The sequence below is a fragment of the Carlito syrichta genome, unplaced genomic scaffold, assembly GCF_000164805.1.
Source record: "Carlito syrichta isolate Samal-C Ts95f unplaced genomic scaffold, Tarsius_syrichta-2.0.1 Scaffold72524, whole genome shotgun sequence".
In the NCBI taxonomy this organism is placed as follows: Eukaryota; Metazoa; Chordata; class Mammalia; order Primates; family Tarsiidae; genus Carlito; species Carlito syrichta.
In genome coordinates, this window is record NW_007016620.1 from 57501 (window position 1) to 80940 (window position 23440).

General features: G+C 34.8%; 1 protein-coding gene across 3 annotated transcripts in view; it reads right to left on the bottom strand.

The window, feature by feature from the left end:
* The window catches only part of ACVR1C (activin A receptor type 1C), a 96981-nt gene that overhangs the window by 24680 nt on the left and 48861 nt on the right, over positions 1-23440 (bottom strand). For all 3 annotated transcript variants that reach the window (XM_008052930.1, XM_008052942.2, XM_008052937.2), the window contains exon 2: positions 22004-22234. In XM_008052930.1, coding sequence (XP_008051121.1) covers positions 22004-22234 — 231 coding nt within the window. The remainder of the gene's footprint in view (positions 1-22003; positions 22235-23440) is intronic.

Below are 23440 nucleotides of genomic sequence, written 5' to 3' on the forward strand. Positions count from 1 at the left end.
CCTTTTCCATCTCTAAAGACAACCTCAGCATCAATTTGATTTTATCCCCACATTCTACCATTGCAGTGCTGACTTTTGTTTTTAATAAATCATAGGATATATCTGGTAGACTATGGGAACAGAATTGAAGAGACTTAGGTTCTCAAACAACATGGAGAAGTAGAAGAATCCAGTTTCTTCTGGAGAAAGAAGCCCAGCTCCAGTTGTGGGCTGCCACCTTCGTGCCTGAACCTTGGGCAAGTTGCTCCACTACTAGCTGATTCTGCATAGACCAGAGACAGGGTTAGAGACCATGCTTGAAAAGCAATAGCATAACTCATGCGCCTCAGCATCCAAACAAATGACAATGAGAATGGGCCTTGTGAATTTTGCTATTCCTCAGATTTCCTTCTTTGTGTTGACAATGTTGGAGAATGTAATGCCTTAGATGTACTTTCACTTTACTTACAGTGTGTTGAAAAGTACATGAATATCATTCATAAACAATTATTATTTAATCCTAAAAGAAAAAAGAATCACATTCTTCAAAAGGGTGTTCATGGGAGTTTCACTGTAATCCTAAAAATAGTCTATCTACTATAGTAAAATATTTAAAACTGTTAAGTGAACTTTGGAAACGAACATTATCCGTGCTGCTCTACTACTTTGCCTGGTAAATTTTAACTGATTCCAACTTTCCTTCCCCTGAGTGTTTCAGAATTCCTCTGAAGTCTTAGAAGATGCACAGGGGCATATAAGGAGAGGTTGGCCTGGAGTATATTTATGACAAGTGCTAAAGGAATCCTCTGACCTGACTTTGCTTTAAAAATTATTAACCACGTACTTGCAACTTCTAAAGTTTGCTGTTATAAAATAATTTTATTGTCTATTTCTCAATGATCTTTTATGTCCTTACAGAGATATTCTAGATTTCTAAAAAAAGACACAAAATTTATTTAATCTCCTGTAATTTAAATAAACATCTATTTAAACACGTTGTAAGAATAATCCCGTATTGAATATATTTATATGATTAAATTTTATTTTGATATGTGTTAATAGGAATGATCAGTATAAACATTAGCCTTAAAAAGCATATTGATTATCTTTATTTTAGAAAAGCCCTATTAAGTAGAGCTCAGACTATCACTATAGTAACTAATAAAGAAGCAAAAGGTCAGCAACCCTGAAAATAGAATAATCTCCATTAAAGTGCCCTGCTCTAGTGATGGCTACTGCTACCAGGGATGTTTATTACAGATGAGCAATGTTTCTACTTTTATGAACAGATTTACTGATATGAGTTAGTAAGAAAAAAAGATTACTCAGCTTGAAAAAGGCTAGCAACCCCATTCAGAAAGAACTCCTTAAACACTGAGCAATTTTAAAAGCAAACATTGGTAAAACTATGCTTGCAACTAATGCTGATTATAATCTCTAGAAGAGATAAATGAAGAAAAACTGAAGTCTGCACCCAATGAATCATGGTAAAAGAAGAAAATAATGCAGCTAAGAATATATTTCCATAATAGTTACCTTTAATGAACTTTTTTTTTTCTAGCAGGTTTTACATTCTTGATCACAGAAGAACTCTTATTATTTGATATCTTGCAATTTGGGGATTCTCTGTGCCAACTGAGATGCATTCTCCATAGAATAAGCAGCTTAATGGGGACTATGTTAAATCCCAAAAGTAAGATGAGGGGAGTGCTGCTTTGCTAATTTATTTCATCCCCTAGCAAATTAGATAGAAGGGGATGGGGAAAATGAGAAAAACACTCACCCTGAAGCCTGACAGCTTACCTCACAGATATCCCCCTAAATAAGCTCTATAATACATTAAACTGAGAAAATGCAAAGAAAGTAAGTGTTAACAAGGTAGAGACAGGGAGGAAGAGGAGAAAGGGAGGGAGGGAGGGAGAGAGGGAGGGAGGAATTAATTTTAAATTTATCTTTGTGCATTTTGCAACTCACCTTAGATACCTGGGTGGAACTTGTGCTGATGAAGTCACCGGTGGTTGCCACTGTCCAAGTTAAGAACAGGACAGTTTACTATAGCTTACTACTCCCACTTCTTTCTCACCACTTCCTATTTCTTGCTTTGCAGGAGGCAAACCCACAAGATGAAAATAAAAGACAATGTGGGCATGATCCCCACATTTCCTTCCCTGTTCCTCCCTGCCTCCTTTATAAGAAGTACAAAAAACGTATTAATGTGTGTGTCATTAATATGACTTTCAAATTAATTCATTGATATTTCCTTAGCATATGCTATTAGAAGGAGATGGCTTATGTGAACCTGAAAAAGTCAGTCCCTCAAGATGATTCCTGAGTGGAATGGTGAACTGGGCCTAAATTTAAAATAGAGCCAAAAATAGAGCCAAGTGGCCATTTACGGACTAGAGGTCACTCATGAACTCTGAGTTCTTAGAAAAGCTACACATATGCTTAACTTTGGAACTTTCATATCTGACAGTTCTTGTCCATGTCACCTGAATCAGCCAATAGGCTGTGGCCTACATCAACCAATCAGAACTAAGCTAGTTTGAATCCTTCACTTGCATAAGAGGACCTGAGTAAAAACCTGGGCAGGAACTTTCCTTATGAACTTCAAATCCTGCCTTTGTTCTCTGGAACTGCACCTTCAGTTTACACCAAGGGCTGAGTCTCCCAAGTTTGCAATCTGTTCACTGGAATAAAGTCTCTTTCTCTAAATTACTTCTCAGAGAACTCTTGTTCACACTTAGAAATAAGTGGAGCTGTATACTTGTTCAACTCATATTGATCAATGGCATAAAATTCTTATAGTATAGTATTTACATTCAATTTATAGATACACTTCTCCATTATATATGCATGGCATTATAAATGAAGCGATATATTAAACACTCTTGAGAATAGAGGGACTGAAGAGAGATGTACTGGTTGAAATCTGTTTAGAAACAAATTTAGGCAAAGAAAACAGAGGTCTTCACCCAAACACAGTGCATTTGTGTAAAACATTTCTTTAAAAAAAAATTTTTTTTTTTTTTTGAGTTGGAGTCTCACTCTGTCACCCAGACCGGAGTGCAGTAGCCGCTCCCGGTCACCGCAGCCTCAACCTGCTGGGCTCCCGTGATCATTCCGCCTCAGCCTTCCAAGTAGCTGGAACTACAGGCGCGCACTACCACACCCGGCTGATTTTTGATTTATTGTAGAGATGAGGTCTCGCCAAGTTGCCCAGGTGGGTCTCGAACCCACGGGCTCAGGCAATTCACTCACCTCAGCCTCCCAAAGGTGCGGGATTACAGGCTGAGCCACCGAGCCCGGCTTAAAATTTTTTAACTTCTTTATTTTTAATTTTTTTTTAAGGTGTGGGATACAATTCAGGGTTAGGCATATAAGTGGTCATCGTACAGGTAAAGTTTAGATACCCTTGTTGATGTTATGTGTCCTCTCTTCCGTCCCCAGGCAGTGTCCCACTACTGCCAATCCCTTTCTTATAGTATTATAATTAAAGTTCAGAGTCCATTTATGAGTGAGTGCATGTAGTACTCAGATCTTTGTTTCTGTGATAGATCACTGAGTATTATAGACTCTAATTCCATCCAGGTTGCTGCAAAGTCCTTAATTTTGTTTTTCTTTATGACTGCATAATATTCCATTTTGTATACGTACTATATTTTCTTTATCCAGCCCAATGGGCAGCACAGTTGCTTCCATGTTCTTGTTATTGTGAATAATATTGCAATAAACATGCATGTGCAGGAATCTTTTTACAGAGTGATTTGAGTTCCTCCAGGTATATTCCCAGAAGTGGGATTGCTGGATCACATGGAAGGTCAATTTTTAGATCTTTTAGAAATTGCTACACTGTTTCCCACAAAGGTTGTACTAATTCACATTCCCACCCACAATGTAGAAGCATTCCCTTTTCTTCCCCACAGCCTCTCCAGCACCTATTGTTTTCAGTTATTGATGATGGCCATCCTGACTGGAGTTAGGTGGCATCTCAGTGTGGTTTTAACTTCCATTTCTTTAACAATTAGTAAGGCTTAGCATTTTTTCATGTATCTGTTGGCTACTCGAATATCTTCACTTTTTAATAGGGTTGTTTGTTTTTTTTTTTCCTTTCAGCACCTACAAAACTCAAAACTTTTCAAGATGAGTGCTTCCTTTCCAAAAGTCACAATAGCAAGTAGCTACAGAAATACAAAAGGGCCCAAAACACCCTTAAGGAAACCACAGACTATTTTAGCATTAAAATCACTCCTTTCCTTTTATGAAAGGTTTTTTTCCCCAAATGAAAAGATATGGTTTTGCAAGGTTCAATTCATGAGTGTATAAATACCAACTTCAACTACTTCACCTCACCCCATCCATAAAAAAGAAAACATTTCTTTCTCCAGCTTGTGGTTTTGAAATGTCCCCAGGCAGTAAATCAACCAAAAAACAATATTGCCAGAGATAATTTCTGATGGATCTGTTCCTGTCCTGGTACCTGGAAGAAATGCCACCACTCTCCATTGAAAGACATGATGAGATTCTGTCCATCCACTTGCCCTATAAACCTCCTGTGACTTCATGTAAAAGGTCTTTATTTAGTTCACGGGTTTCTTGGGGGGAAAGTGGAAATAATATGTATAGCTGAAACAGAAGAGAGCATATACTACTGCTAAGACATTCAAAGCTAACTCACTAATTAGCTCAATAGAAACAATTGCTTTTGTCAAAAGCAGAGTGACATCCTAAGCAATGAGAAATATCCCAGATTTTCATGATGAACCTCCCTTAACCTGCCACTTTGCAGCATCCTTAAATATGTTTCAAATATTTGCTGGGTGGTAATGAAAACACATTTCTAATTGTTTTTTTGTTGTTGTTGATTTACAAAATTGGTTCAAAGACTAAATCTAAATGAATTTTTCTGAATAGCACTGACTGAGAACAACTCTCTAGAAGGCATGTCAGAGAAGCAGGGCACAGTCCACGGAATTTAAGATGTACCAAGTAATACAGGACCCATCTAGAGAACAATTCCAAAGCAATGTCACAAGTAAACATATGGAGACAACTTTATGTAAGAGCAGTGGACTGCATTTTGACAGGGATGTGCAGTAGAATGGGTTAAGGGACAAAGTCACAAATACTGATTTTATTTGTCTAATACTCTCAAATAACTCTGTACTCCCTGACTGCAGGCATATCTTCCTTTCAGACCCCTCAGTCCTCCACTGTCTGCTCTAGGATCTTGTTTAGTCTACTACTTCTTAGCATTGACAATTATAAATTTCATCAGGAATAATCCAGTCACAGTTAATTTGGTTAGATTGCTCCAACTTCCTCCACTACAGGTAGCAGCAAATGACTTCCTTTTTGTAAACAGTGAGAGTAATCATACCAAAAAGAGTTACTTAAAATCAACATGAACCTCACATACTGAATAAGGGCAGATTTTCTAATCTGGAGATTAAACCACGCATGGCTTGGACAGAAATAGCATGACAATTGTGTCTGCCTTTCACCTGAATCAGATGAGCTATTAATGGGCCATTCCATTTTTCAGTTTTCAACCTATAAATGGCTATTTGCATACACTATCTTCATCTGATCACATTTCACAATTTTATAACAGACAAGGAGCACCACAAATAAAAGAATTCCCTGGACAGGTTCTCCTTGTGCTGCTGGTTTTCTGGGAGTATGTGAGGAACACTGAGAAGCTGCAAATCAATTATCCATTAGCCTCTGGATTTAAAAATAATCATGTTTTTATCTTTCAAGAAAATAGAAATGTTGGATTGAAGAATATAATCATTGACATAAACAGTATGAAGGACTGTCACTTAAGCAGAGGTGAAATTAATAAAACATAGGAAAGAGAATTTAAATAGGTTCCACAATTAATTTTCCTTAATTTCAGGGCTAGTACCCAGCAGAAATGATCATTTCTGTCATCCAAAAACATATTCTCAAATGATGTATGTTTGTAAAAAAAAAAATTAGATAGTAATTATTCAAAGAGTGTTTTAGTGTTTGTTTTACAACCTACCCTTTACATAGGAAAAAATGAAAGTCCTTTGGAAGCAGCACCCATATATCATCTCGGTTTCCACAGTACATAGCAGAGAGCCTTGTTCAGAGAAAGCACTTAAACTATTGTAGACAAGGGAAAAGTTACACTTCTCTGTCCTTAAAGCCTATGCTAGTTGTCTCACATAGCTAATATTTTCACACAAACCAGATTGTTCACTTGGAAAAGACTGATGTGGGATAATCACACTTTGACCTAGCTCAGTGTCTGAATAATAATATCACCCAAAAATATGTGAATATGAAGGTAAGCTATTTACATGACTGAGAGAGTAAAGCCTTACATACGGTAGATTCCTCAATTTAGAATTAGTTACAAATTTTGCTTTCAATTTTCTATTACATCCTTATGAATAAAATTTTGTAATTTAAATGAGTGTACTTGTTTCTAGAGACAAGAAATGCTCCATATATTAAGTTTTTAAGGCACAAATCTGACTTTTTGGGTGCTCATATTTCAAAGCACTTTCCAAAAAATAAAAAGCATAGCACTTTTCCCTTTAGCGAGAAAAAAAAAAAGCCTGTCTGGCACACCTGACAGGTGTGCCCTCAGTCCTCAGAGAGTAAGCTATAAATGGATTTGTTCATGTGATGGCAGAGCAGTTCCACAAGGGGTCCCATGAGTATTTCTCAGCATGCTCATGTCACCTTATCTCAACTACAGCAAATGAATTTATGTCTCAAATAGAAAAACCAAAAGAAAGTCAAGAAACAACAAGGGATTGTTTTTTAAAGGAATGAAGAACAAGACTTTTAAACTCCCAAAAGAATAACATTCACTTCCTGAGACTGCAATTTTACAATTATAGTATGCTTTAAAATCATTAATTTTTGATAAATTTGATTCCAATACTTTGACAGTTTATCCTCTTTCAGGTGAAAATCTTTGGTTTCGCTTAAGTTAAAGCCTAATTTAGACATGTACCTAATCAATATGTATTATACAGCTACCACAACTGATATAAATTATCAATTTTCCTTTTTCTCTTTACACAATTAAGAACAGAATAGAAAGGTAGAAATTATACCAAAGCTAATAAATCACCTGACTTTTATTTTATTTATTTTTTGAGTTGGAGTGCAGTGGCACACTCACGGCCACCACAACCTCAACCAACTGGGCTCAGGTGATCCTTCCGCTTCAACCTTCCAAGTAGCTGGAACTACAGACACACGCCACCATGCCCAACTAGTTTTTGTGATTTATTGTAGAGATGACATCTCATCAAGTTACCCAGACTGATCTCGAACTTGTGGGCTCAGAAATCCTCTCGCCTTGACCTCCCAAAGCACTGGGATTACAGGCTGAGTCACCATGCCCCACCAGCACCTACATTTTAATGTGTTTGCATTTTTTAATTTTTAATTAAAACAAATTATTTAAATTAGTGAAAAATATAATAGCATTTTTAAAACCATGTATTGAAATCTGGGAGGAAAAAATCAGAAATCATTACTATATGTACCCTTTTAAGTACTATATGTTTTGGTAGCAACATGAGAACACAGATACCTGTAATTTGAAAGGTTTTTTTTGCTTATTTCCATATTAAGGGTTACAATTAGTGCAAGAATGAACTAACTAGTGATTCTTATTGAAATTAACCCTATATATAACCAACTTCTCTGACCTAGCCTTCCCGATCTTATCGTGGATAAAGTCTTATGGTCAATTTTAAGGTGTTCATGATGCTATCTGACATCACAGTGACTTTTTGGAGCATGTCTCTGATGTCACCTGGAGTCACCAGAAATCAATTCTGTCACAAACGGAAATGCATTTCAGTCATAGGAAAAGATACATGTGTTAATATTAAGGAAGAAAGGTAAGACATAAAATTATATTAAGCAGAGCAACTCAGCTATGTTAAAATAAAAAGCACACTAAACTATTGATAGTGGGAACTCTGGGCTGGTGAATATAAGCTCAATACAAATTGAATGAATAAAATGAATAAGAAAAGTTAGTGCCCAATATAGAAGAGTCAGTCACTATTCAGCTTCAGTTAGCTGATAACATGAAGGAGACTTCAGGGATGCCAAATCTTCTGAATTTTCAAGACAAGGCAGGAATCTGGATTTTCCACTAAGATTCTGTCGTAGTACATTCAGGCTGCTATAACAAAATACCATAAGCAGGGTTGCTTATAAACTGTTTATTTCTCATAGTTCTAGAGGCTGAAAAGTCTAAGACCAAGGTGCCAGAAGATCCTATGTCTGGCGAGATCCTACTTTCTGGTTAGTAGATGGCACTTGCTCCCTTTGCCCTCACACAGTAGTGGGCACAAAAGAGCTCCCTCTGGGCTTATTCTATTAGGGCACTAATCTAATTCATGAAGATGCCACCCTGATGACCTAATCAAGTCCCAAAAGGCTCCACCTCCTAATACCCTTGGGAGTTAGAATTTCAACATATGAACTTTGGGGGGATAGAAACATTCAGACCATAGAAGATTCTTCATTTTTTAAAATTATAATAAACTCATTTTTGTTTTCCAGAAACTGTGCAGATCAACAAAACCCATCTGTGAGTCAGATACAAGCCATAAGCAAGTAGAACTCTAGATGGTTTGTTTTACTGCTTCTGTGTTCATTAGAATTGGGTTTAACTACAACAGAGGAAACCCAAAAAATCAAACTTTTCCTCCCTGTGGAAAAGAAATTTGAAGAAGGATGGTCCAGTGTTAGCAGAGTGGCTCCATTATGTTTTTGGGGAGCTGGTCTCCTCTCAGCTCCTTTGTTACCATCCTCCTTTGTTATCATCCTCAGAGTTCAAGGCTGCTGCTAGAAGTCCAACCTTCACATCCAGACAGCATGATAGAGGGTGGTATCATGTGGTATCATGTGCCAGTTCTGATATAATGTGTCTTCTCAAAAGTTCTCCAAAATACTGTCATTCATGTCATAAGCCAGAACTTAGTCACATCACCACATTGAGCTGCCAGAGTATCTAAAAATATTGTCTGTTTGGTAAATAGCCATATAACCACCTAAAAAGTCTAGGTTCTGCTATTAAATGGGTATTGAAGAAAACTAAATGTCTTCAAATCCTTATTTTTAGTCATATTAACTTCTAAGTCACTCATTTTTTATTAGAAAAAAATATATGCGCAACAAAACAAGTTAGACAGTATACAGATTTACAAGGAAAGAGTCAAATAATAACCCCTGTTTGTCGTCTCTCTCTAATACCAACTGCAGATGTTGACAGAATGTGTAACCATCCATATATTTATATATACTCAAACATTACTTTGAAATTTCGTTTCTGTTCTTCTTTTGTTGTAAAATATAATGAGTATGCAGAAAAGTGCATATAATATATAGATAGAATATGACAAACAATTATAAACGCCCATCTAAATCTTCCCCCTCTACCCAACACCCTCCCACTCACTCTAAAAAACTCCTACATGATTACAACCTGGTCCCTTCCTTTGGAGCAATTATTATTCTTATTTGAGGAATAATCATTTCTTTGACTTACAAAATATAGTTCTATCACTGTGCTTAATCAATTTCTTGTCAACTCGGATATACTTGAATTATGGTTTCCAGAATCTCATTTCCTATATGGTTCCAGGTTAATGTTGGAATGCCTACATAAATGTTTATTCATGAGAATAACTTGCAATTTTCCCTTTTTGGATTTTTCTTTGTTGTTGTTGTTGTTTTGATATCAGGATTATGCATAAAATGAGTTTCCCCTTTGTCTATGCTTTGGAAAAGTTTGTGTAGGAATTATCTATTACTGGAAGTTAAGAATAACTTTTTGGTAGAGTCTCTTGGACTTTGACATTTTCTTTAAGGGAATAATTTTTTACTGCTAATTTTAGATCTACTAATTCAAGTTTTCTTATTTCATAAGACTATTTGGGCTTGGTAAATCATAATTTTCTAGAAAATAGGTTGTTCGTAAATCACGTTGTCTCAACCTAGTATGTTCTCTTTATTTTAAAAAATCTACTGTTCTGACTGGGTGCAGTGGCTCATACTTATAATTCTAGCACTTTGGAAGGCCAAGGCAAGGAAGATTGCTTGAACCCAAGAGTTTGAGCCTAGGTAACATAGTGAGACCTCAACTCTACACACACACACACAAAAAATCAAAAAATTAACTGGGTATGGTAGTGCTCACCTGTAGTCTCAGCTACTTGGGGGTATGGGGGTGAGGTGAAAGGATTACCTGAGGCCGGAGCTGTGATGAGCCATGATCATGCCACTGCACTCCAGCCTGGGCAACAGAGTAAGACTCTGACAAAAGAAAATAAAAACAAAAACAAAAAAAACCCTACTGTTCTATCAATTACCAAGACAGTGGTTTAGTGAAATCTACCTCTGAGATTGTAGACTTCTCTATTTATCATTATAGATCTGTAAATCTTTTATTTTTCAGACCATATTCTTAAGTATACAAAAATTTAAATTCACTAACAATCCTTGGAAAATTGAAACTTCAAACATTATAAAGTGACCCTTTTAAACTCTAGTAATTGTTTGCACTAAATTGTGTCTTCTATTAATTTAAGTAAACTTAATACTTTTGTTTTCTTAATATATGCATGGGGATATCTTGTCCATCACAATAATTTCAACCCTTCTATAAACTTTCATTTTATATACAGATTTTTAAAACAACATTTACTTGGATTTGTTGCTCCAATTTGAAAATTTTTGTTTTTTAATTGAAATGAAAAATAAAATTATTTTCATCAAATTATTACTGATATATTTGTATGCTTTCTCTTTGTTACATTTGTTGTATGCTTCTTTTTCTCTCTTTTCCTGACTTCTTTTGGATTATTTTTACTATTCCATTTTTTCTTATTGGAGATTAGAAAGAATATGCTCACATTCTCTTCTTTGAAAAGTAACAGAGAAATGACAAAGGACACTTTTAAAAGCACATTGTTTAACAACATCTTTACCCTTCCAAACATAATAAGGCCTTTAAAGAACACTTTAACTCCATCTACCTCTTTCCTGGTATGTACCATCAAATGGTCATTCTATACTGTTTTTAAAGCCCTACAAGATTATTATTGTTTTAGATTAATGTTCTTTAGGATTAGTCACTTTCTTTGCTTCTCATTCTTCCTTGTATAACAGAACTTTGGTGTTACTTTCTCTCTGTCTGAAGTACATTCTTTAGAATTTCCTTTATCAAGAGATCACTAATGGCAATCTCACTTGATTTCTGTTACTTTGTCTTTTCTTTACTCTCATTCTTTAAAGATTTTTGCTGAATACAGAATTCTGTTACCAATTATTTTCTTTCAGAATATTGCAGATATAATCCCACTTTTTCTCTTTTTACTTTTTGCTCTTGAGAAGACAAGTTAATCCTACTATAGCTTCTTTTAATTTAATGTACCTGTTTTTTCTCTGTCAACTTTTCAGATTTCCCTTTGTCTTTGGTGTTCTGTAGCTTTACTATGATGTGTCAATGTTTGAATCTTTTTTTTATTTGTTGTCTTAAGAGTCATTTAATTTTGTGAGTCTGTGGACTGGTGTCCTTCAATTCTAAAAAATTCTGAGCTGTTACCTCTGCAGATACTAACTGCTTTTGCCCATTTTTTTCTCTCCTCTCTTTTGGACCACAATATAAAAACACATGTTAACATCTCTAAAACTTTCCTTCGCTTGTCATCCTCTCTTCCATTTTTTCCCTTTGTATTCTCTATGTACTGCATGCAAAATTATTTATTGTGACCTGTATTTAAGATCCCTAATTCTCACTTCAATAGTTGATATACCAATTGTTCTCTTTTCTATTCCTTAAGTTTTTTTAAATTTAGTTAATTGTATTTTTAATTTTTAAAAATTTTCTTCTTTTATTGTTCAAATCTGCTAGATCATTGTTTTCTGGTTTCCTATTCTCTAAAAATATTTTCAAACTTGCTTTTTGTTTTTTTATTTTTATTTTTTTAATTTTTTAATTTTTTATTTTTTTGAGTTGGAGTCTCACTCTGTCACCCAGACTGGAGTGCAGTGGCCGCTCCCGGCCACCGCAGCCTCGACCTGCTGGGCTCTGACGATCCTTCCGCCTCAGCCTTCCAAGTAGCCGGAATTACAGACATGCGCTACTACGCCCGGCTGATTTTTTGATTTATTGTAGAGATGAGGTCTCGCTGCCCAGGCAGGTCTCAAACCCGCAGGCTCAGGCAATCCACTAAATTTAGAGACTATTTGGTTTATCATTTTTGCCTGATAATTCCAATATATGAAACCATCATCTGTTTCTGGCACATGCTCTTTTCTGCTGTTTTTATTCATGCTTCCTTATATCCTTGTATGCTTGATTATTCCTCACAATGAACTGATCATGTCCTTGAAAAAGTATCTCCCAAGTGGAACCTCATCAAACTGACAAGTTTCTGCAAAGCCAAAGAAACCATCAAGAGAGCAGGGAGACAGCCCACAGACTGGGAAAAAATATTTGCCATCTCCATATCTGACAAAGGACTATTATCTAGGATCTACAAGGAACTCAAAAATTCCGAAAAGAAAAAAACAAGCAGCCCCATTACAAAGTGGGCAAAAGATATGAATAGACAGTTCTCAAAAGAAGACATACAAGCAGCCATTGGATACATGAAAAAATGTGCAGGCTCACTAGTCATCAAAGAAATGCAAGTTAAAACTACACTGAGATACCACCTAACTCCAGTGAAAATGGGCATCATCAATATCTCAAAAAATAACAGATGCTGGAGAGGATATGGTGAAAAGGGAACATTTCTACACTGTTGGTGAGAATGTAACCTAGTACAGCCTCTGTTGAAAACAATGTGACGATTCCTAAAAGTTCTAAAAATCGACCTTCCATATGACCCTGCAATCTCCCTACTGGGAATATACCTGGAAGAACTCAAATCACTCTATAAAAAAGAAACATGCACACATATGTTTATCACAGCATTGTTCACAATAGCAAAAACATGGAACCAAACATGCTGCCCATCAAAAGAGGACCGAATAAAAAAAATGTGGTACATATACAAAATGGAATATTATGTAGCCATAAAAAACAAAATCATGAACTCCACAGCAACTCTGGATGGACTTAGAGTTTATAATACTGAGTGATCTTTCACAGAAACAAAGAACTGAGTATCACATGTTCTCACTCATAAGTGGACGTTGAACAACTATAGTAATACTATAGGAAAAGGATTGACAGTAGTGGGAAACTGCGGGGGGTTTAGGGGGTTGGGATATGAGATTGGCAGTTGTGAGAATCTGCTTGGGGAAGGGGGGTATACCTCATCAACAAGGGTATCTGCACAATGAATATTTGTATACCTAACCCTGAATTGTACCCCACAATTTTAAAATAAAAAATTTAAAGGATAAAAAAAAAGAAAAGAAAAAGTGTCTCCATATCAGTGTCTTCCTCCACAGAGAGTTTGTATTTTCTTCTGGCAGGCAGTTGGGGTCACTAATTGTTTGACACTACTTTAAATTAAAGAACATTTTTACCTGGAGAGACCTATAACAATCTGACAATAGAAACTCAATCCTAAAATCCGCATGATAGCCAGGTCATGTTCACAGCTCCTCAGGAACAAAGAATTGCTGTTATTTGTTTAGTTATTATTATTGTTTTTATTTTTTTCCTATCTGTTTATGAATAAGCCCAAACTTCCCACCTAGCATTAGAAAGAAGTAGGTTTTCATCTGATTTAAACTTACAATAAGGAAAGAGATCTTTGGTATGTTAGCTAAACACAGGGGCTTTCTATTAGACTACCTAATGAGCCAATAGTGTTTCTTGACCTTTATCTCCCATGAAACTTGAGTTCCCTAAGAATAGAACCGAATGTATACCTCATTAGTAAAACAGACACACATGAGAAATAAAGTATCAGTCAAAAAGTATCCTAAAATTAAATAATAATGTCTTAAACAATATTCAATAGTAATAAATATGGAAGTAGACTGGTGACATTGTTGAGTCCCTTTGTTTACAAACTATAGAACCAGACTACATTCACATTTCTTGTCATGTGAGTCAGTGAATTTCCTTATTGTTAAAGACATACTTATCTAAGTTTCTGATACTATTAGATGAGGGGGGAGGAAATGATATGCCAGCTCTTAGTGAGGCTGAATATCTTTTCAATACTTCACCACTTGGATTTTCTCTCCCGCAAAATGTCAAGTTGCATCCTTTGTCCATTTTTCATCATATTCTTTCTCTCTTTCTCTGTTTCTATACACAAACCTCTCTTGCTATTATCACACACACACACACACACACACACACACACACACACACACACACACACATACTCACAGGCTCTTTATTTTTAAAATAGTTACCTTTTTCCAGTCAGCTATGCTACAAATATCGCTACCCAATACATAATTTGTCTTTTGGTTTTATTTATGTTATCATTTATCATTCATTTTTATTTTAGTTTTCATGTAGTCAATTATATTTGTCTTTTCTTTTTATAGTAGCTGGGTTTCCTGTCTTATTTAAGAACAGCTTCCATACTATAAAATCATAAAAATCTTTTTTTCTAAATTTTCCTCTGACATTTAAATTGTTTTATATTTCACAATTAGATATTTAATCAAGCTGTAATTTATTTTTGTATATGGTATGACACTGTGGTACAGCCTTGTTTTCTTCCAGATGGATAGATAATTATGCCAGCATCATTTCAAAAATAAACTATCCTAGAATTTCCATTTTTGCCAAGTTACACTTTAGATGTCCACAGAAACCCTTCTTGGTACACATAAAAATGCTGAATAAAATATAAATAAAAAACATTTTTTTCATTTTATGATTAAGCTAGTGGGAATATAAATGAGTTGCTAAACAGCCAAGAATAAAGTGAAAATCCAAAGAGATGCTTGACCACTGGGGCTGTCTTGACCCTGGAGGCAGTTGCCAGTTTTTGGTAGTGAAGTGCTTAGTATCACAGTGTCAGGAAATAAAACATGGTTCCCTAAACAGTAGAAGGTCAGATCAGAGATCCTTCCATAAATGAAGCAACTGTGAAAGGCATCCCCATGAATACAAAACAAGACAAAAACAAAACAAAAATATGTTCCACAGAGTGAGACAGAGTATATACTCATCTGTTTTAACCTTGATTTTGGGTAGAGCAGAAAAAAAGAAGAAAAAAAAATCTGAGAACTCCTCACCACAAGCTTGTACCCCTACAGGCAGGCTTAGAGTCAGAATTCACTCTATATGTTTTCCAAAAATATATATATAATCAAAACACTGAATGGGTTTGGTCAGTAGCACCCTCCAGCACCTGCAGAAGCTAATATAAATCTCTGGGAATAAATTTTAAATATAAACTTCAAAAGTTTCCTCTAGATAAAGTTCCCAAAAACATGAGCTCATGATTTTTTAAAAATCACAAAATACACAAGAAAGAAGTTACCAACAATATGAGTCAAGCAGAATCAAAAACAGCAGAATCAAACTCACAGAAGATGTAGATGCTGAAATCATCAAAGTTTCAAAAATTAGAAAATATGAGAAAAAGTTTAAGAGACATACTGAATAGAGATAGAAGGCCCAACTTATAACAAATTAGTGAAGAATTGTCACGAGAATTAAGAGGGATAGATAAGAGGGTTCACAGACAGACTCCATTGCAAGGACAAACTCCTGCTTGGGGAAGGAGAGGAATAGTTCTAATCAAGATAAAAATTTTGTCACAAAGAAAAAAATGCATGATTTTAAAAATACTTCCTCCAAACTAGGGATAAGCATAATCATTATAAACAGAATCAAAGGACAGAAGGGGGCCAGCTAAAACATGATAAAACTGAGTCACTGCACTTCCATCAAGTCAGTTATCCACAAATGACCTTACTGCCTAGGGTGACAGATGAAAGGGCCAGGGAGGCAAGGATCCAATTAACTTTCAGCTGGAACCATAAAGAGAAGTATGAGAAAAGCGAAGTCAGATTTTATCCAATCTCTTCTTGGTCACCTCCCAACCTTTCTTTTACTGTTTTGTCCATAAACATGATGCAGATTATCAAGTACTATAGAAATGTCACACTATCTACTTTTCAGAGAGCATTTATATATTTCCTGTTTTGTGGTCACATTTGAAGTTGACAAATCCCTACTAGGCAGAGCAGATGTCAATACTCACTGATGACATGGAAACAGTAGAGTTATTGCCACTGGCTGCATCAGTGCTCAGCTGGGAGGTCATCAACACTTCTCCAAGTAGCTACTGATCCCAAGACAGCTAAAAATCATTTAGTGCTGCCTCACAGAGTGAACAACTCCATACAAAATGACTGCATATACATATGCTCTTATTCAATTTAATGCCCATTTACCATACAATATCAAGAAAAGAAACAAATTCTTAGTTTAAATAAAAAAGTTTGAATTCAATAAAATGTTACATAGCATTTCTTAGAGACATATTAATTAGTAGCCAGACAACACATATCTTCCCTATTATAAGCAATATTTGGAAACCAATTAATGTAATTGGTATATAGTCTATTTTGTCAACAGATTAAAGAAGAAAAATGATACAATAATCTCAACAAATTCATAAAACTGCTTAAAAATTTTTAATAACTATTCATGATTTTAAAAATACTTCCTCCAAACTAGGGCTAAAAGCAAATGCCTTGAAGAGGCACCTGCAATAAACCTACAGTTAATAACATACTTAATGGTGAAAGAATGAATGTACTCCTAGAACCAGAAAAAAGGCAAAGATCTACATTCTCTTACTCTCAGTCATCATCACATTGGAGGTCCCAGACAGAGAAAGAAATAAATGCTTACAGGTCATAATGGAAGATATAAAATCATCTGTATTCATAGATAAGATGATTACATATGCAGAAAATGCAAACAAATCTTTTTTTAACTACTAGAATTAATATGTTATTTTCACAAGCTTACAAGATGTAAGGTCAGTATACAAAACTAATTTTATTTTCATTTACTGGTCTTTAGCATTTAGAAATTGAGATATTATAATTCACAGGAGCATCCAAAACATGCAATATTTAGAGATAAATTAAACAAACCGTGTAGAAGATCTATTCTCTGATAACTACAAAACACTGCTAAGAGTAATTGAAGAACTAAATAAATGGCAAAAACATACTATGTTATGGATTAAAACTCCAGTATTGTTAACATGACTAGTCTCTCCAAATTAACCTACATATTCAACTTAATCTTATCAAAATCTCAGCATATGTTTATGTTTATCTATCGAGCTGATTCTAAAATTTAAATGAGAATGCAAAGATCTTATAACAGACAAACTAATTTTGAAAATGAATGAAGTTGGAGAAAGTAGATGGCCTGATTTCAATATTTATTATCAAAAAAGTTTGACAATGAGGTAAAATATATAGAGCAACTGAACAGAATAAAGAAGACAGAAATACACTCACATGTATATGGTACTTTATTTTCAAAGTGACAAGGTAACTGAACAAAGAAAGAATAGACTTTTCAGCAAATCATGCTGAAACAGCTTCATAGCCACGTGGAAAAAAATAAACCTTTACCTTTACCTCACATACTAACACAAACTAAGCTGAAACCAAACATAGACCGAAACATAAAAACCAAAATGTTAAAACTTCTACAAGAAAACATAAAAGACAATATGTATGCCCTTTGGGTAAATAAATAGAAACTTCTCAGTTAAGACATGAAACTAGTAAACCACAATAATAATAATAATAAATAAATAAATCAGATTGCATCACATTTTAAAGCTCCTGCTCTGTAAATGACACCTTTAAGAAACAAAATGGCAATCCACAGAATGGGAGAAAATAGTCACAATACATCTGATGAAGAACTTGTACTCAGACTATATAAAGAACTCTTACAATTCAACTATAAGAAAGTAAATAACCCAATTTTTAAATAGAAACTTGAATAGACATTTTATAAAGGAAGATACACAAATTACTAACATGCACATAAAAAACAATTTAATACCACTTAGTCATTAGGAAATGCAAACTAAAGCCACAATAAAATACCATTACACAATCACTTGAATGGCTAAAATTAAAAGGACTGATTATATGTGTTGGCGAGTAATGGATTAATTGAAACTAACATACATGAAAATGGTATCACACCTGTAAAATGGTACAAGCAGTCTGAAAACTAGTTGGGAGATTATCTTTATAAAGTTAAACATACATTTGTCATATGGCCCTGAAATTCCATTCTTAGGAGAAAAGAAATGAAAGAGAAATAAAGCACATATCCAAAGACTTGTGCATGAATGTTCATAGCAGCTTTGTTAATAGTCCCCAAGCAGAAACAACCTGAATGCACATTAATGGAAGAATACATTTTTTAAGATTGTAGTATTCATTCAATGGGATATTATTCAACAATATAAAGGATTAACTACCAATGCACTCAAAAACATAAATGAACCTCAAAAACATTATGCTGAGAGAAGGAAGTCACCCTCCCTATCCACCAAATATATTTCATAATGACTCCTTACATGTGAAACTCTAGGAAAGACAAATGTAATCTACAGTGATAGAAACTATATCAGTTATCTAATCCTGATGGAAGTGGAGATTGAGAACATTTTGCGATAATGGAAATATGATGGTGGTTAGATGGGCATATGTGTGTCAAAACTCATCAGACTGAATGCTTAAAATGTGTGCTCTTTGAAATGATAGTGTTTAAGATGATGGATATGTCATTCTGATCTAATAACTATACATTATATATATCAAAATATCACCTTATACCCATAAATATGTACAATTACTATGTGTCAATTAAAAATAAATAATTAAATGAAAAACAAAACAAAAAATGTCTCCAGGCAGCACTGGGGCTGTCTTGACCCTGGAGGCAAATCTCCTTGGGGGAAAAAAATTCTCCCCAGTTGGGAACGACTGCATAGTCTGCCAGATTGTGTTACAGTGTATGTTATCAGGTACAGAGGTAACCTGCCAATCCAGACCATAATGGGGGATCTGGAGAAACTAGAAGAGCCCTGTGGCCCTAGAAATTTTCTTCAGAAGCTCAGGACAGAGTCCCTCAGGTCCATTGCTCTCTGAGTTCCATCTTCCTGACTTAGGGGGTTCACCTGCTATGCTCCCCATGTATATCAAACATATTCACAATAAAGCTATTTTCTTGTTAAAAATATAAATAAAATGTGTGCATTTTATTATGCCTGAATTACACACCAATAAAGTTGATTTTTTAAAAAAGAAAGATTGGCTCCTAACTGAACTTGAGTGTATGCATTACTTAGGTAGGGTTTATAGTTAGGCTGGGAAGAACCTACATTCTGCACTAAATACCTTTAATTTGCCCAGTTGCATATGAAGCATCTTGTCTTCCAATACCTTTTGTTACAATCAAAGAATGTGGTCTTGAGGATAATTCACAAAGAAGACACATTAAAGGAGTCACTGCCACAGCTAATGAGGAGACTCCCTCTCTCCATCCTTTTAATCATTTCTAGTTGTTCATGGACAAGTCCAACATCAAATATATAGAGGCTTCACTTTAAAGTGTCTCTGGTGCACAGGTAAACTGGGAGAGAAAATATGAGGAAATGAAAGTGACCATAATAGATCACCACCCAAGCAAGGAAGTCTATGGAATCTGAGATAGAGACAATAAGTGTGGTCTAAAATCCAAGACTGCAAGGAAGCTTAGAAGATGAAATATGCCAAGTATAACTTGAGATTGCAATATATAACATAAGGACCTAGAATAGTGTTTCCAAAGAATGGGACAAGTACTGGTGGTGGTACATAAAACTGTTTAAGGGCTGTTTGAGAAAAATTGGGGTGGTAATCAAATATGATATTAAATAACTATTTGAATCACATAATAATTCCTCCTCTCTTATTTTTTCTGATTTTGTATCAAAATGTCTAATTTTCTGGTGTATGTCTTTAACACTTCTTTATTTTAAACAAAGAAAACACAAAATACCTAACTGGAATGGAGAAACATTGCTTTCTTGTTTGTTTACACAGTTATCTTCAATTTAGGGGAAGTAAACTGATTTTTAGTTTGTGGTAATGATACTAAGTTTCTATAAAAGAAATGTTTTTCAGTTAAAAAAAAAAAGAAAGGTAGTTATGATTTTCAGCATCTGACATGATAGAGTAGGTAGGTGTCTTGTTAACCAGTTTTTCATAGTTCTGGGTAGTTGCATGTACATATGTGCATATACTGACCAAAATAAAATCAGAGCCTCAACTGGTAGTTTACTCAAAATTTCTGGGCAGATAGTCCAAAACAGCTGTTTATACCTCTGAAGGCAGTATGACTGGTTAAATTGGGAAATAGTTCTGAAGGCTTAAGAAGTAGGTTCTGCATTAGCCAGGCAGTAATGAAGCTAGGCAGCCACTTAGCAGCTCTGGCTCACAATGTTGTGCTGGATATCGCAGTTTTGAGAGATCAAGTGCAGATATAAGGATTTCAGAAAAAAGGAATTTGACACCAAATAAATGTGAGTGGCATCCTTTGGTCTGTCAGGTAAAGTCAGGATACAAAGGTACTGAGTTCCAGAAGTGAATGAAGAAGGCAGTGCTGTGCCTGGCCCCTCATTCATGAGTGTGACCCTGAGCAATCACGGGCACCTAGCAACTCAGCACCGGCTGGGCCGGTGGCTTAACCTCGGCTATCCCCTGACCCTGGGAACAGACTCCATGGGGCCTTCGGGTCTGCTGGGTTTGCTTTTGTTTTTACACTCCATGCAGATAGTAGAAATCTCAGTTCTAAAGCACTTTTGTGAAATACAAGTGAAGTGTGGATTCTAAGAAAATGGTTTGGTTTCTGCTGTCTCAAATATTAATATGTGGCATTTAAAAGCAATTGTTAATAAATATTTTCAATGGTTTTAAAAAATAAAAATTTTAAAAGATAATTAAAAAAACAATAATGATAACTTAAATGATAATTATTCACAAAACGTGTAGGCAACATTTCATGCAGACTCTCTTCTGAGTATGAGTTTTGTTGTTGTTGTTGTTTGTATTTATTTGGTTGTACTTTCTTTTGAGGAAGGAGATAGTTCACTGGAAATAAAGGAACTTCTTGTTACAAAAAAAAGGAAGTTAGTTTATAAAAATAATTTGTAAAAATACTACAGTGGTATATTGACATATTGGTATATTGATATGAACACCCGAGACTGGATTGCAGTGTCTTAAAATGCCAATTTGTAAGGAAGTGTATGTAAATATATTAATATATTAATATGCATTAAATTATTACTGTATTAAAATATTAAATAAAATTCATTGGTAGGACCATTTTCATACCACAAACTAGTTTTTAATTCAGAATTATATGTCTTTTAATGTCTCCCAATGTTTCAGATTCCAGGTTGCTGATAAAAGGCCAGACTAGGATTTTAGTATATTATAAATGGGATAAAGAACTATACAACTAGGCCAAAGGTAGGGAAATATTTGAACAACAATGCAGGGTCAAATTCCATTCTGCATCTATTTCTCTGCTAATGAATGTCCTCACTTGAATGTGGGTAGATGAAGAAGATATACAGAGGGTACCTCTGGGGGGAAAAAATTAATTCTGTCCCCATAGATGTTGGCCATCTACTATTTTTAGTTTTGTTCTCTTCTTTTTTTTTTTTTTTCTTGGTGCACATCTCAAATGAAAATTTACATTTTAGCTTAGATCCATTAATCACTTCAAGAAACACAATTCATGCTGACAAATTTCTTCAAAATTTTTGTTATGCTGCTGTCAATGTTTTGACAGTGACGTATATATTTTTTTTAAATCAGCCTCAGCTATGCTTTGCAAGTGTTACCAGCCAAAATAAAAAAGAGAACCGTAAAACAGATTGTCTTATTTAAAGAAACACAAGGTAGTTTGATTTATACCATGCTTACAGTTTCCCAAGAGTAAAATTAAATTTGGAATTAACAAAGATAAACCTCTTACCTGTTGGAAGGTGCAGTGTTATATTGTTGCAAAAATCTGTGAAGCAGCATTCTGTTTTGGTAACATTGTTGGAACTATGACAAAAGACTTGAGCATTCAATTCTGGGAGGGAGACACAGGATTTAATCACCTGTTCTTTTCCATTGGTTCGCATGACTGATGCCCAACATGCTCCTTCTGTTTGGCAGGTAAAGTTTGAAGAGTCACACAAAAGGCATACACACTTCAATCCTAGAAAGAGGAAGGCAAAAAGTTTTAAAATACAAAAGAGATCACATAAATTTATTTGATAATACTTGAGAATCGAAATTCAATTTTAATAAAATTGGAGAAGGCTTTAAATTGACAGCACTTGACAAACACATGCTAATGTTCTTACTCCCTCCTTGTCATGTGTTTCTCTAAATAGGCTGCCCAACTATTAGTTACTATTGCTATTATTTTTGCAAATGTATTCAGTTGCTACTATATTTTAAAATATTTTCCACATCCATGCTCTAAATCCCTCCTTCGAAGCTCAATCAGCTCATTCCTAAATCAATAGCTACTAGGAAATGCTAGGAAACAGTATCACAGCAACCAAGGGGAGCTGTCCAGCATTACTTGTAGAACATTGAAGTGTGGTTACTGAAGCTGTGTAACCAAACAGTCTAGTGTGTCCTGCTCATTTATCCTTCTTCCAATAAACTTTTAAGTAAATGCACAAAACACAAAACTAACCATAGATATTTATATCTCTTATAAATGGTTGTCACTCTTTATATTTATTTTCTATGATATTTTAGCATAATTGTTATTATTGTAGTTCCTTTAAGGCACTGATGAGCTATCATACTTCTCCTCCTCACTATGAAGCATACTTTAGAATAAGAGTAATTTAACATAGACCATGACCTTCAGGTAAATAATTTCCTTAATGCACATCTATTCCATAAAGCAAAGCACACAAATATTAGAATTTAATATATCTATACTAATAAAACTTTTAAAAATTACACTTTGATAAACCAATCGGTTCATTTCCACATATCTTCTCCAACGTTTCACACTTACTACACACACATGCACAAACACACTAGTTCACATGTTCAAAGTGGTGCAGTATTTCTGTTTTGATGTAAAATATTGTCTATGGTCACACCACCATGAATGTGCCCAATTTTGTCTTCTCCAAAATATTTGTCAGCATGATGAGTTCAGTGGTTATGAGCAATTTATTAAAATTTTATTTAAATATATTCTTTCTAAATAGTAAATAGGTTTGTGTTATTGCTTTAATAAACCTTGCATTAAACTATAACTGTTTCCCCACAATTATCTGAATGTCCAAATTTTTGCCATACAATCATTGTTATTAAAATTAAAGCCTTTACATTGCTAATCACTAAAATTGGAGGTGATTCTATGCCTGTAAAATATTTGATATATAAATGATGA